At 42.2% G+C, this 14,715-nt stretch overlaps 1 protein-coding gene across 1 annotated transcript in view; it reads left to right on the top strand.

Moving 5' to 3' along the window:
- The first annotated feature begins 2,044 nt into the window (after positions 1-2,044).
- GFRA1 (GDNF family receptor alpha 1) overlaps positions 2,045-14,715 on the top strand; it is a 132,731-nt gene continuing 120,060 nt past the window's right edge. Inside the window, 4 exon segments of the mRNA XM_068198171.1 lie at positions 2,045-2,458; positions 2,461-2,509; positions 3,613-3,897; positions 5,122-5,205. Coding sequence (XP_068054272.1) covers positions 2,408-2,458; positions 2,461-2,509; positions 3,613-3,897; positions 5,122-5,205 — 469 coding nt within the window. The 5' untranslated portion in view covers positions 2,045-2,407.

Genomic DNA, 14,715 nt, shown 5'->3' with positions numbered 1-14,715 from the left:
TTTTATTCAACTTTAAACACTTAAAATGCAAGTTCAGTTTTACTGTAACAAGAAACACCCCACAAAAGCTGTGTTTTATAACAGTAGAAGTAGTTATTAATGCAGAGATTTACAATGTGTTGCTTTTTTAAATGCCAAATAACTTGTGTGTATATATGTTTGTATTCAGGACATTAATGCATGAATGGTTTTGTAAAAAGTGGCCTGGATTTCAGTCTGATTTTCAGTTGCTATTCTCTGCTGTGAATGTTGTAGCTGTTCTTGACTTAGGCTTCTAAATGACAGGAGAATTATGCTACCTTTGTGTTAGATACACAGATAACTTCTATACAGAGCTCACCGTGTGTCATAATGATGTCAAAATTACCAGTGAAGAAGTAATCATCTCTCTGTATCACTCAGCTCAATTTCTATTGAAGTGTTTGGAAGACCAGCTTGTTTCACTAAATACCAGCTATTTGAAAAGCTGAAGCTGTCTCGAATCGTCAATGGTATCACCAACTTAGCACCTTCTAATTACCCCGAAATACTCCAGAAATCTGGTCATTGTCTTTGTTCCTCCAATTACATCCTTGTATGTGCAGCAGATAATAGACTTCGTGACTATATAATAGTATATGACTCTTCACATTAAACAACCAAACCACAAAACTTGTAACTTAATCAGTAGCAACTTGATATGAGTATTACAATTTCACTAAGAGAATCAGTACTTCACACAGGTGTTTTTTTTTTTTTTTATTCTGTTGGATTATGGTTTTTTTTATGGCGGGTCATGGGTTTTGGGGTTCTATTTTTGGTCGAAATGAAAATCCATGTTAAGAAAAAAAGGCAAGACAGGGGAAAAAATCTCGAGCAGCAAAGCAAACAAAAATAAGCCCTTTGCATTTGGGTTCTATGAATGTTGTACTCTCTGTATATCCTGGCATATGCTAGGCTTTTAAAGAAGTGTTTTGAAGTACCTTTCAACAGTTTAGCTCCATCTGCCATCCAGTTTTTGCTATAAAAGTGGCCAGCCTGATCATCTCCCATCTCATGAGGCGACTCAAACTCCTTTAGGCAAAATTTATTGCAAGGAGAAGCAAATTCCTTGAGTGGAATAGGCCAAATAGCTTGTTGACAGAACTGCCAAGGAACATATATGCTGACCTCTTTTAAAAATAGAAAAAAATAAACCCAAAACAACTTAACACATTTGGTTGCAGCCAGAACATAAAAACACCTGAATCAAATTTTCCACATATGAAAATAAGGAAATCTGGAAGCTGAAGCTATTTTAGGCTAATTGCATTTTGTTGGGTTTCGGGGGAGTGGTACATAGTAGCAACTGTGGGAAAACCACTAAATAGTTCTCTGTTTGAACCATCTGTCACGAATATGGGACATATGTTAGCTTTGTTTATTCAGGAGCCAAGTGGAAGCCGATACACAGCGCTCGGCCCCGGGCGAGGGCCGGACCGCACCGCGCACTGCAGGGATGCGGAGCCCGCCAGCCCCGCGGAGGCTGCGGGGAAGGACGGGCGGTGCTCCGGCCGTCCTGGGGCCGCTGCAGGACGGCCCTGACGTCCCCCGCGGGCGGCGGGGCCGGTAGGGGGAGGCCGCGACCGCCGAGCCCCGCGGAGGGCGGGCGGGGAGCGGGGCATCCCGGGGGGCCGCCGCCTCTCCCCGGCTCGCCCGCTGCCGGCGGCGCCCGCTGGGATCCGCTCTCGGGGCCGAGGGGGCCCCGCTCTGCTCGGCGGAACCGGAGCGGCCGCGCCTGCCGCCCGTCCCAGTTTTCCCTGGCAAACTTTGGCTGCCGGCAGCGCGGCCGCCCCCGCTCCGCCCCGGCGGCGAGCGCTCCGCGCAGCCTGCGCGGCCCCGGCGCGCCAATAAAGTTGCGGTCGGGGGGGGTGGAAGAGGCGAATTACCCCGGGGGGGCTCGGGAAGCCGCGGCTCGGGGCTGTCACGAGGCTGTCAGCGGGGCTGCCAGCGGCTGGCCCCGGCTGCGGGGCCGGGGGCGGGCGGGCGCTGCGGGTCTCGTGTGTGCACCCCCCTCCCGCCCCCCGTGCGCTCTCGGTCCCTCCCTGGGAACAGGCGCTGCCCACCCAAGGAGGCGACCGGCGCTCCTGCCCCGCTGCCGCTCGCTCACTCACACACATCACACAGACACACACACATATACCCGTGCGTGCGCCTCTCGCTCCCTCACTGGAGTCAGTGCTTGTGCCTGCAGGTTGCTCAGACCTGAAATCTAAAGGAAAAGCTCAGCGTTTGCGTCGCTGCTCCTGCCGCCTGTGGTGGTAGCGGTGAAGAGGAGAGGGGGTTGTGGGGTTTTTTTGCTTGGTGGCTTTTTTTTTTTTTTTTTCCCCTTGAATTCAATGGATCTGAACTTGGAGCCTTTAGACCTCGGCGGTATTGGAATATCTACATGCTGATCATCTTTGTTGTGACACATCAGGTCGTTTGGGGAAACCATCCGAAGACAGCAAGATGTTTCTCGTTCTCTTGTACTTCGCTTTGCCCTTACTGGGTAAGTTGCTGATGCCTGATTTTGGTCTGCACATCGTTTCATAAAGCAAAGCATAGGGTTTATGGGACCGGGAGCCTGATGCTTGTCAGTCTATTGTTTAGGCAGAACAGTCAAGTTCCCAGTAGTTTTTATGGCTCTGCCTCACATCAGTTAGCCCGGTCTACGTTTAAAGCTCTGTAGGTTACACACTTCGGTACTTGCCTGTCTAGCCTCTTGTTAAATTGGGTTCTCGCAAGTTACAGGGAAACTTTTCATTTAAATAAAATAAGGCTGACTGGGAAGGGTGGGGGATGACAAGACCAGCTGAAGGATTACATCTTCACCTGAACCTGGCAGCATGCCCGACTGGTAGTGCTTTGCAGCCCAAACTGGTTTCCTTTCCTTTGCGTTTCCATCCGCATGTGTCTGAGGGAGCATGACGGGGGCACGATGGAGAGGAGGGAGTTAATGCAATTTGCTTTGTTCTCCTGCAAAAGCATCATACGTGGATAGAAGTGGGAAAGGGGGGGGGGGGGGGAAGTAACAAATTCTACCTTTATGCATATAGAATAAGCAAAAATGTGTACAGCCTTTAAAAAGTGACTGACGCAAACACAGGCTAATATCGATCAGTGAGGATACTTGCCTCTCTGAGCGGGTTGTTCCTGGATGTAAGTGAAATTACAGCAAAGCTCTTGTGGAAAGTGAGGCTGAATATTTAACCCCTTAGTTAAACCCTGGAATGGGAAGCTGATTTATTTCACCAAAGTGGATGACGGAGTAACAAACGCTTGTTTTATCAGGCACATTAATTCCTCCGGGTTTTCTTTCCTTTTTCTGTTTCCTCATAAATCAGCCATTAGGGTTAAAAAATACTGTTTCCTTGGACTCCCCCGAAAGTGGATCTAAGCCCATGGAAACCCTGTATGCTTTTTCCTAAGGCGTAGCATGAAGCCAGGAGGTGTTGGCAAGGTGCTGCCCCTGGGGTTGGCTGCGTGTGCAGCCTGAGGAGTGCCCCGTGCCTCCCAGATGCTGCTCTGGAGCTCGGGTGGGACGCACCCTGCTCCCTCAAGGAGCGCCTGTTGGTTTGTGTCTCCTCTCCATAGATGTACTTTTGTCTGCAGAAGTGAGCGGGCTGCCTGGAGGGGACCGTCTGGACTGCGTGAAAGCCAGCGATCAGTGTCTGAAGGAGCAGAGCTGTAGTACTAAATTCAGGACACTGAGGCAGTGTGTAGCCGGCAAAGAGAGCAACTTCAGCCGGGCCACCGGCCTGGAGGCGAAGGACGAATGCAGAAGCGCCATGGAAGCTCTCAAGCAGAAATCCCTGTACAACTGCCGCTGCAAGAGGGGCATGAAGAAGGAGAAGAACTGCCTGCGCATTTACTGGAGCATGTACCAGAGCTTGCAGGGTACGTGGCGAAGCGCAGAAGCCCGGCGCAGGGCGCGGGTTTGCGGCTGCCCCCGAGCCCCGGCCGGGCTCTGACCCGCGGCTCTCGCTGTGCCCGGCAGCTGCCGCCCGAGGAGCCCCGTCCGCCCCAGCACAGCTGCGGCTCCGCTCCTGGGCTGCGGAATCGACAGCCAGAGTTTCCTCCAGGGCACCCAGCTGACCTTTCTAAACCACAGTCAAAAGATAGGGGCACGAGCATGTCCAAGAGCCACAAAAACAGTCATTTGGAGACATTTTCCTAATAATATTAAAACTCCCTAATTAGGACTCACCTAACAGAACATTGGAACTAGTTTCTTAGCCTTTTTGATGAAAGTTAAATATAATATGAAGAGAGGATTGTTTTAAGTAAAAGTTTGTTTTTTCCTTTCCTCTATTTACCAGCAGTATTCCCTGGGCATGCTGAGCAGAAAAAAACCCAAAGTTTATGGTTCCTACAGCATCTAGATGTGCCAGTTAGAAGAGATATGACAGTGATTGACTCAGGACTGCTCTGTAATTCATATTCATAAAGCAAATTTCTCTGAGTCTACTGAGAACAGTCAGGTTGTTATATGAGAGACATCATTTTTAGTCTTGTTTTGCTGTGGCCCTGGAGTTGAAGGTGCGATCTCTCCAGTGTGCCCCCTATTTAACATTTTTTTTTTAAAGTTGCTTCTGCAAAAAGGGAAACAATCCCTTTCTGTTCGTTTATCCGTATGTTTTAATGAGTCCATATGTATTTTTTTTTCTAAAGGTAATAACAGACGTTTTCTACATCATAAAAAGTTTCTCTTCCAGCAGCATCTTGTTAGGAATGTTTCATACTAAAGATGCTAGTTTTTGGCTGTTAGCTGAGCTTCTCTAAAAAAAGAGCTCTGCTGTTATGGTGAATGAAGAGGAACATCCTTGCTACAGCTTCTCTCCTGCTGGCATGAGATGGGACAGTCCCTGTGATGTCACAGGATGTCTCTGCAAGTTATAACCTTACCCAGGGAGGAGAAAGAGAGGAGATCTAGTGACAGGGATAAACTATTAGCTTCTCTCAGGTGTTTTTATAGGTAGTTCTTTGAGGAGGAATAGTCATATAAACTTTTTTAAGGAATTAAAGGGGAGTACATTTCACTGTTATGGAGTAAAAGTAAACAAAAAAATCGTATCCTGAATTCGTGTGTAAGAAAAAAATCCAAATATTTTTTGTCCTTAGGAAATGACTTGCTTGAAGATTCCCCTTATGAGCCAGTCAACAGCAGACTATCAGACATATTCAGGCTAGCACCAATGGTTTCAGGTAAGCAGACTTAAAATTCTTTAACTGACACATGATTTTGTAATTGAATTAAGAAACTTTCAAGCAGTACTCATAAATAAAAGAAATGATAATGGCTTCCTGGATTTAGGAAGCTCATGATATAGTTGCACAAAAGAAAAGGCTGATTGGTTTTGAAGTGAAAGAATGCTTGGCAGGATGGCAATTTGTATTCTTTTTGAGTCATTCTTGACAATAAATGCTAAATTTTCCTGTAGGTGGCAATCTGATTCCCTGTGTTCCCAATTTACAAATCAGTTCCTTTTTGGGAATTTGGTCAGTGCAAGTTACCTCCTATTGGCATTACAGAAGATCAGAAGATATATCTTTCAAATGTTTGCATAAGGGAATGTTTTATAGTTTCCTATAGTTTTGCAAAAACAGAAAATTCAGATTGAAAGCTTGTCCTCTTTTCTGGAACTGCTGCCTTTTTAAAGAGCTTATTCACAACTTCCTCCTTTTTCTGTTTTTTTCTTGTTGCTGTGTGGCTGCCTTTCAGAACTTTTTGGTGGTGTTTTGAATATGTTGCATGGGTATTAAACAATGATGTTGGTTCTTTATCAGCCTAAGTTGTACTCACGTGGGGTCACATTTATTGAAAACGTGTTTTTTGGGGGGCATTCACTGGGGTTACAACTGGAATTTAATTTCTTTTTAGGAGCTTCAGAAAGTCTTTTTTTGAGGATGCAGTCTGTACTCTGGATTTTTATTTGTTTAGCTCCATGAAACAAATCAAATGTGCACAGCTCAGTGTGTAAGCTGGACAGTGCTGAAGCTCTACTTGACTGACATGCTCTGGATAAGCATTAGGAGATGCCTCTTTAAAAGAAAGGGGGAAAAAAAGACCAGAGAGAGTGGCTTGACCAATTTTCAGATGTACTTACACTTTTTAGGACTCAAAGTCCCATTAAACGCCAGGGGTACTTAGGTTGTTAAGTATTTAATGGTACAGATTTTCAAAGGCATATAGACACATAAAATGTAGATAACTGCCCATTGGGATTTTCAAAAAGGACTAAGTGATTTAAATAGGCGTTAGATGCCCAGGCAGTTTTGAAAATTTTAAGTGCTTAATGCATCTTTAGGTATCTTAATGCCTTTGAAAATCGTCCCTTTAGTCACTTTTCAATATGCGACTCAGATCCTTATCCCATACATCTTTTGAAAGCATTGATAAATCAGCAAAGATAAATCTCTGAAGAATCTTCATTTCTTTTATTTTTTATTGCTTAAAACTCCAATAGAAAACCAAGACAAAATCAGTGCAGAGGAGTTCCAGGCTGTTTGCTTAAAGTTTATGATCAGTCTGCCTGGGGCCAAATTCTAACATACCTCAGCAGTTTTGTGATCTCCAGAGGAATACCCTATCTGCATTCTGCCTTTCTGTTGGGTTTTTTTTAGGTTCCCCATTTACTTGCAGAATAGTTACCTTAAAAATGTTATTTTCGTGCACCTATTCAGAGCAACAATGAAGTAAGATACAGTTGCCAACAGGTGATGTCCATTCTGCCACGGTTAGGACTCATCCCATGTTTTCAGTGCCCCTCAGATTGCTGCTCCCTTGGTCAGGAATTTCAAGTTTACAAGGATAGGAGGCCTAGAATTCATAGTGAGCAACAAGCAAAAGTTGTCATCTAGAGGAAAAACACCAGTCTTTGAAAGTATTGTCAGCTGAAAGAAAAAGATTAGCAAAAGCATTTTTCTTATTGTCATGGTTACTATTGCATGTTATATTCTTTAAAGCTCCTCAGCCTTAACGGGTTTTTTTGCAGAGCTCTGCAAATATAGCAGGACTTGGTAAAATTTGATTAAAACAAACAAAAAACAATCCCTATACAAGTAATACTGGCAGGGATTTCATAACCGGTGTTCTGCTAATGTGGACATTGTGTTTGTAGATGTTGCTGCAGTGTTCACTTCCATTAAAGTTAGTTATGTATAACTAAAATTAGCAATTTACCCTTTCATAGCACAAAGCCCATTCTGTGGTCCTATATTACTAGGACTTGCATCAAGTGTAATGTCTTTGCCACCTTTTGTATTTATTTGTGTGGTAGTGTAGAAAATCGCAATAGTTCTCTTTTGTGGTAAATCATTGGCTCATCATTGGCTGAGATGACTGTTTTGTGTCAGATAAGTCTTTTGTAGTGTACATAAGCCTGACCAAATGAAGGACAGTTTTTAAAACCAGTTAAAGTTGATGTAATTCTATCCTGACAGATGTTCAAAATTGCTTCCTCTATGGAGACAGGATGCCACATTCTCTTCAATTCAAGCATCAATATGTTGATTTAGAGGAAAAATCAGGAATGTATGGCTAAACCTGTTCCTAAGTTTGAGTCTTCCCAGTTGAAAGACTGGGCTGTCTTTTTTTTTTTTTTTTTGTTTGTTTGGTTTTTTTTTGTTTTTTTTTTTTTTTTTTTGTTTTTTTTTGTTTTTTGTTTTGGGCATGTCTAGGTTTGAAATTTTTTTATAACTGCTATCTCAAATGTGGTGTTTCTGCCTCAAGGGTGTGAATTTCTTCCTGTTAAGCAACTCTTCAAATTGCTGAAGACTTGCGTGTTAGTTTTGGAGGGTAACAGATTTGGGTTAGTTATTACGATGTAAAGATTTTGCTTAAACAGACATTTTTGCTTGAACCTTTACAACTTTTGAGAGGTGAAAACATTTTAAGGCCATTGACTTCTGTCACAACTACAGTAAATGCAAAATCTGTTGATTGGATTTCAGAATTGGGTGTCACACTACATTAAGGAGAGATGCTTGAATTAGTAACTTCTTAAAGCTGTCTGTGGCTTTTTCCTACCTGGAGAACAGTTTGACTCTTAAATTTGTATTGTAGTAGACATTGAACTCTGCAGCTGGAGGATACGTTGTTATTTTGGTATTAGCTGATACAGTATAGTAGTCATCTCGGGCACCTTGTAAGAAAATATCTTGCATAAAAAATGTAGCTGCATGTACCTGTAGAAATATTTAACAAAGTAATGTTTCTGAAATGTCTCATTCATCTCAACAGAAAAGGGACAGCCATTCCGTCTGAATGAAATGCCTCAAGCCATGTGTGTGAAGTGGTGTAAAATGAATACTCAGTGTTAAAAAGAGTTGGCTATTTAGATCAATGCATTTAGGGCGACAAAATCCTCTCCTCCCATGGATTCGCTTCTAAGTTGCCTAGCTGTTCATAGGCTTATTATCCCATTGTTCAGCTTTGTGGATCTTCTTTCTTTTACATCCATTATGTTCAGAAATAATCTTAAAAGAACAGGCTACATAAATCAGAACATTTGTTAAAACACAGTCTTTGCTGTTCATCTGGGAAGAACTGGTTGGTTACATGCTGCTAGTTAGGCCTTGTTTCTAGTTGCTAAAGCACAGGACTAGTAGAAATTAATTATTTTGCCACTATTCTTAGTGTAGTAAACTGGTTTTGCAAAGTTCATTTTGCATCATTAGCAAATCAGGGAAAGAAAATGGATCATCAGATTTTATGTGAAAGGGAGTGTTCTGCTTCTGCTGTTCTCATGAGAGGCTGCCTGATCTAAAATCTCTGGGAATCTTTTGTTGTAGAAGGTATATGGAAGCTTCTGTTTAGAAAAGGGTGTATTTTATATTTACTATAGTAAACTTGTAAATTAAAACCAAGAATTCAGTAGACAGCATGGCATGTTGGGCTTCTTGCTGGAATGTATCATTCCGTGTTAGAACTCAGGACATGAACTTACCAGGTTTGATTTGCCCACTGAATAAGCTGTAAGTGTAAACAGAAACAGTTATGGTCAGTAAAGTGGCTTTTTATTGTGTGTGAAAAGTTGAGACTAAAAAGCAGCAGTGCTGGAATCCCAGGAGTGAGTGTGTGTGTGCTGGTGGCCATTACACTCTTTCTGTGGGATGCATGAGGATGGCTCTGGGTCTCCCTCTAGGATCTCTCCCTTGCTCAGAAGGAGAATAGGTTGATCAATATTTTTCCTAACTTCCTTTGAGTTTTTCAGTCTTTCAGGCATCTTGTATAATTTCTTCACAAATTGCTAAGTCGATTGTGAGGAAAGAATGAATCCAGTGGGCAAAACACCTTGAGCATGGGACAGACTTTTATAAGGGAATAATTCCCTCTCCCCAGCATAAAACCTTCTCTGAGTATTGATGGCACCTATTTGCCCCCTCCCCATTATATTTTTCTTCTCAAGGATGGTGTAGAGACATCACTGACAATGAACTGCTGGTGTTTCCTTGGAAGAGTTGCCATCAGCAAAGGTGGGGGTGGAAGGTTGGGGTTTTCCAATCTGAATTCCCACGATGCAAAGAAACAGAGCTTCCTTGTCTGTGTGCTTTTCCTTGTACCTTCTCCTCCTGCCATTCTGTTGAATTAGAACAAGCTGTGTCATAGTGAATTAATATCCCCAAAACTTTCATTACTCCCAAAATTATTTTATTCAAGAATGGAGGGTTTCCCTATTCATTTTTGTAATTCTTGACCTCATGTAAGAGCTGTGTTCTGGGTAACAAGTCCCTGACACTTTAATTATTATTTACTTTTATTTTCCCTACCTGGTAAATGACTTTTCATTTGTAGAATCCATGTATGGCCTTTTTTAGATTGTTTATCAAAAAGATAAGTTAGAATCTCTCTCCTGGCCAAGAGATGCACTGCTTTTCCCTTTTGGGGTTTGTGCCATGTGAATTAGTGGCTTCTCCCATGAATTAATACTGTATGACATCTCCAATTCCTGTTGCCTGAGGCCTCTAATCCTGTTTCTGTTCCTAAGTCTGCATATATTTCAAATGCCACATATTTTTCTAATTTAACACTGTCTTTTTATGAAACTTCTGTAAGATTATATGAGATGCCACTTTTCTACAAAGGCAGTTTTAAAATATTTTTAATTAAAAAATATGAAAAATGTTGATTTCTGTTGATGCTCTGCAATGCTTTTATTAGCTCTTACCCCCTATATCATTGCTGCTTAGTTGAAAAGTTGAGATACCTCATGTTAGTTTCCTTGTGCATGCACCCGAGTTCATAAACAATGAACCAGATCTTATTAGGCTAATAGGAATCTTGCAATCTGATTCTGTTCCACTGAAGAAGGCATAAGATATCAAAATCTTATTTCATTATGATGTATTCTGTTTCCCGTTGTATTTTTTTGGCTTAGTTCTGGTTTTCTGATGTGAGGTCGAGCCCTTTGATAACAGAAAAGTAAAAACTTCTTATATTTAGTCTAAATTAGATTGTCACACACATAACTGTATTTTTCTTTATGAGCTAATACATTAAAATAATAGCCCTTGAACCAATATTTAATACTGGTTTTACACAAATCCAGTCTACGTCTGTTTCTCCGCAGCGAGAATTTGTGTCCTGTTACAAGAAGACAAACAGACAAACCAGGCACCTATTTTAGCTGCATTTAACAAAATAAAAATAGTTGGACGAAACTAAATACAAGCATGTACCATGTTTGTGTTCTTTGAGGTTTCTGAGTGCAGATTTTCTTTGCAGAGGCAACTAGGCTGGGTTCCAGGCAGATAACAAGTTATCGAGGGTGCATAGATACCAGTTCCTGATTTCCACTTCTGCATTTTTATAATCAGATCGGACTTCACACAAAAGAAAATCACTTTGGTGACTGTTGGCTTGCAGGAGCTCTTTGAATATCCTGTTTTCTGCATTTCTTGAAGCTAGATCTGATTATGAGAGGGGAATTAAGTACCTTGCTGAAGTAACTGATTGACTGGCTTATAAAGGCAGCGCCTACGCTCTTTACCTTCAGCAGGCCTTGAAAATAGGAATATGTAAATACTCTGTTTAGTCCATGTTGCTTTCCTTGGTAAGATTATTGGAACCTTTTTGCTAATTTCTTTGAAAAGCTGTAAAACAGAAGATAAGGTCTTTGTTCCTCAAGTATTTAAAATGCACAGCTTTGAGCAAGGGTATTGTTTCTGCTTGTCCTGTTAGTCTAGACAGGCTTTGTCAGCCTGTTTCAACATGGGACACAAGATGAAATCCATTCTGTGGAAGGAGGAAGTACCTGACTGGACACAAAGCATTTATGTATGAATATTCAGCCTCTCCTTTAATGCCAAGAGTAGTAAGAGAGAATACTTAGAAGTCTTGAAGGAAACTCGGTGTTGGGCAGTATTTTCCTGAAGCCTCAAAGGGATATAGCTGGTTGCACAAGCATGACCATTTGCTAATAAAGTACCCACCTTAATACCAAGTATAATGTATGCAGTGAATCACATCTTTTCTAGAGTAACATCCTTGGAGAATGGAACTGCCATCCCTTGATCTGTATCTTCACAGGAAAGCCTCAGTTATGGTGTGGTGGGTCAGATGTTAAATGAACATATATGTATGTCACCGCAGGTCCCCAGCTGGGTAATAATTAGCATTGACTCCATGATTGCAGAAGGCTGATCAATTGTTTTATTATATCATCATATACTATATCATATTATACTTATTAAGAAACTCAGTAACCCTTTACAGCCTGTCTGATACAGCTTTGACCTAATTGGTCAATCAATCCAAACACCATCCAGTGTTCACTAAAGAAATCACCCTTTGGTGAACCAATCTCCATGACACATTCCACATGTGCACAACAGCAGGTGCAGCAAGTGGAGATAAGAACTGTTTCTCATTCTTTCCTCTGATCTTCTCACAGCCTTCCCCTGGGAAGTCTGTGCCTGCTCTCTGAGGCCAGAGAGCTGCTGCCACGTACGTATATACATTTTTGGGTAGCGAACTGTGTATTCTTGCTTCCCGTTACAGGACAGCTTTGTGGTTCACTTTAGTGGCACCTGAATTTCTCTGAAAATAGGAGCAAAGGACAGAGAACTGCCAGTGGTGTTGGTGGGATTACGAGATCAGGTGACTGAGGAGGGAGGCAGAATCAGGTTATCTGCTGAGAGAGGCAGCACCACTCCAGGAGTGCAGTGAGTAGGAACGGGCGTGGGCTGCTGGGCACCTCAGACACACAGAGCTGGCTGGGTTCCCTGTTCTGTCAGGAGCCTGCAGACTGCTGTGTCTCAGGGGTGAGTGGTGGGATGCACTGAGCCTGCTGATGGAGCAGCTGGAGGTGTGACATGGGGAGAGTGAGCAGAAGCTGCTTGGTTCATGTGGTGACCACACTGTTGTCACTGGTTCAGTGATAAAGGTGGCGTGTGAGGGTGCAAGAGAGGACTGCATTGAGCAGGCAGATTTCTGTGGCAGCCTTCCTTGCAGGGCTTCCGAAATGCCTTGTGTGGAAGCAGTTTTCCCCGGTGAAGCCAAAAGAACGGCATCCTGCTGCTTTCTGTCTCTTGAGGGCACAGCAAGGTGCAGTTTATGGCAGGCGTTCTGCACACTGGCTCTTGACATTTGAAGATATTTTAAAACTTTTTTTTTAATAACCCTATTTGTATTGGACTCTCAGGGATATCTTTGACAGTCTTGGAGAAGCCTTTCTGTCAGGAGTTGACAGTATGTTAAAAGTGCTAAGAGTAAAATGCTTGTAAGAATAAAATGTGTGTGATGAAATAACGACTTCTGGATTGCAAGGCATATACTTATTTATGATAAGTATCTAACATTTCTTATTTTAAGATGCACATTATATTGTTTTAACCTTAGAAAGGAATGTGTTTACAGCTTTGATCTTTAGAAATGTGACTGGTTTTGTTCATGAAATGTAATTCTGTAATTTATGTTATTTTTTGGTAGTATTTTTATATTCTTGCATTTTTCATGGATGAAACTAATGCAGCAATAGTGCTGTCAGTATAGTTACAGCATTACCACAATTAAGTTATTTTTGGAACAGTTCTTTAGTTACTATGATGCTTTGACAGTTTTTCCAAGTGTCAGGCTATTGTCCTGTACAATCTGCACTCAGCTTGAAATTTAACATAAGAGAGGCATGACACAAAGTGTAATGGCATAGAGATAGCTCTTGCTGCATAGAAATTTGCAGAAATGATAGGCTGTAAAGAGACTTGAAGGTATCAAACAATTTGAGTAGAAACCCATAAATAAAGATGAATTTCTGCATTCAGTGGTTATATGATTTTATCACTTTCTGATGTCCATAAAATGCATCTTCCCATTAGCATTTTGTCATGCAGCTGATGAGGTTCAGAAGCATTAAAAACTTCCATGCTCTTCCTTTTAAATTCTGCACCCTAAATTGAGTACTAAAGCTCAGTTCAGCAAAGCCAGAAATGGCTGTTTCCTTGTTCCTCCTCTGCTGGAGACAACAAGGATTCTTCCTGCTCCCCAGTCCCACAGCCTCCATCCCACTGCAGGTGTGTTTTGGGTTTAGGCCTGGCAGTCAGGCTCATGTTAAGCACTGCTGCTCCCCTGAGCTGAGAACCCCAGCTCATTCCTGCCTTGATGTGCCCTTTCCATGTCCTACCTTGCCTTCTTGGATTGTCGACTTCCCTCTCTCTTGGTGCAGCTCCCCTGGAGCCCCTGCAGCTGGAGGGGATTTGGTGTGGGTTTCTGTCTCTGTTACTGCAGCATGTAGTGGCTCTGCTTTCCACTTTGCTGCTCCTCTGAAATCTGGCTGCACTTTTTTTCCATTCCTTTTGTGACATGGTTGTCACAAAACAAGGATGTTCCTCTGTCCCTTCCCTGGTCCTCAGTTCTGTCCCACATCTCTGCTCTGCAGGGCAGCAGGTGCTGCTGCTGGCTGGGTGTTACACCTGAGCTGAAGGACTCTGGGTCCCCTCTCCCTCTTCAATGGCTCAGAGCCAGAGGCACGCCTGCCTTGTCAGGTCTACTCAGGTCTAAAACTGTGGTTTTTCATAAAATTTGTAGGAACTTCATATTCATTCCTCTGTCAGATTTGTTCAAGTATGTCCTATGGCTTAAGAAATCACTGAGAGCTGCAAGGTGTAGAGAAGATAGAGACTGATGTTTAATTTACTTAGATTTCCTTGAAAAATTATGATTAAAAAAAGTAAATACAGCTCCTGTCATATCCCTAAGCATTAGACTGCGACATACCTCATCTTATTCTGGTCTCATAAAACATCTAGAATAAACATGCAGTGGACTTGAAACATACAGGCAATTAAGTACAGTTGATGGCTGGCAGTTGTGTGAGATAATTGAGCATCTCAGGATTCTCTGAATGGGAAGTAACTCATCGTTTAGGTTAGTTGGCATGCAGATTATTTATTCAGATTTAGAAATGAAACAGGAAAGAAAGGAGCCATCCAAAAGCTGTTATATATGAGCACATGTATTGCAGTTGACTATTTGTAAACCACATTGTGTTTACAAATGACACTGTGCTTTGTAGAGTCATCTTCTTTTCCAGATGGAATATTTTTAGGATTAATGATTAAGTTTTGCTGATGTTTGTTGTCATAAGACCATAAACAAAGTTAAGTAAGACAACACTAGCATTTGGTAGTAGTTCCAAAGAATTCTTGCCTCTTGCAAATAGAGTGAAATGTATTCTCCACAGTAGTGGCTTTGCATTAATGAATATTTAAGCAGCA

Source organism: Anomalospiza imberbis, chromosome 8, assembly GCF_031753505.1.
Source record: "Anomalospiza imberbis isolate Cuckoo-Finch-1a 21T00152 chromosome 8, ASM3175350v1, whole genome shotgun sequence".
Taxonomy (NCBI): Eukaryota; Metazoa; Chordata; class Aves; order Passeriformes; family Viduidae; genus Anomalospiza; species Anomalospiza imberbis.
This window is presented reverse-complemented; position numbering and strand designations above follow the sequence as displayed.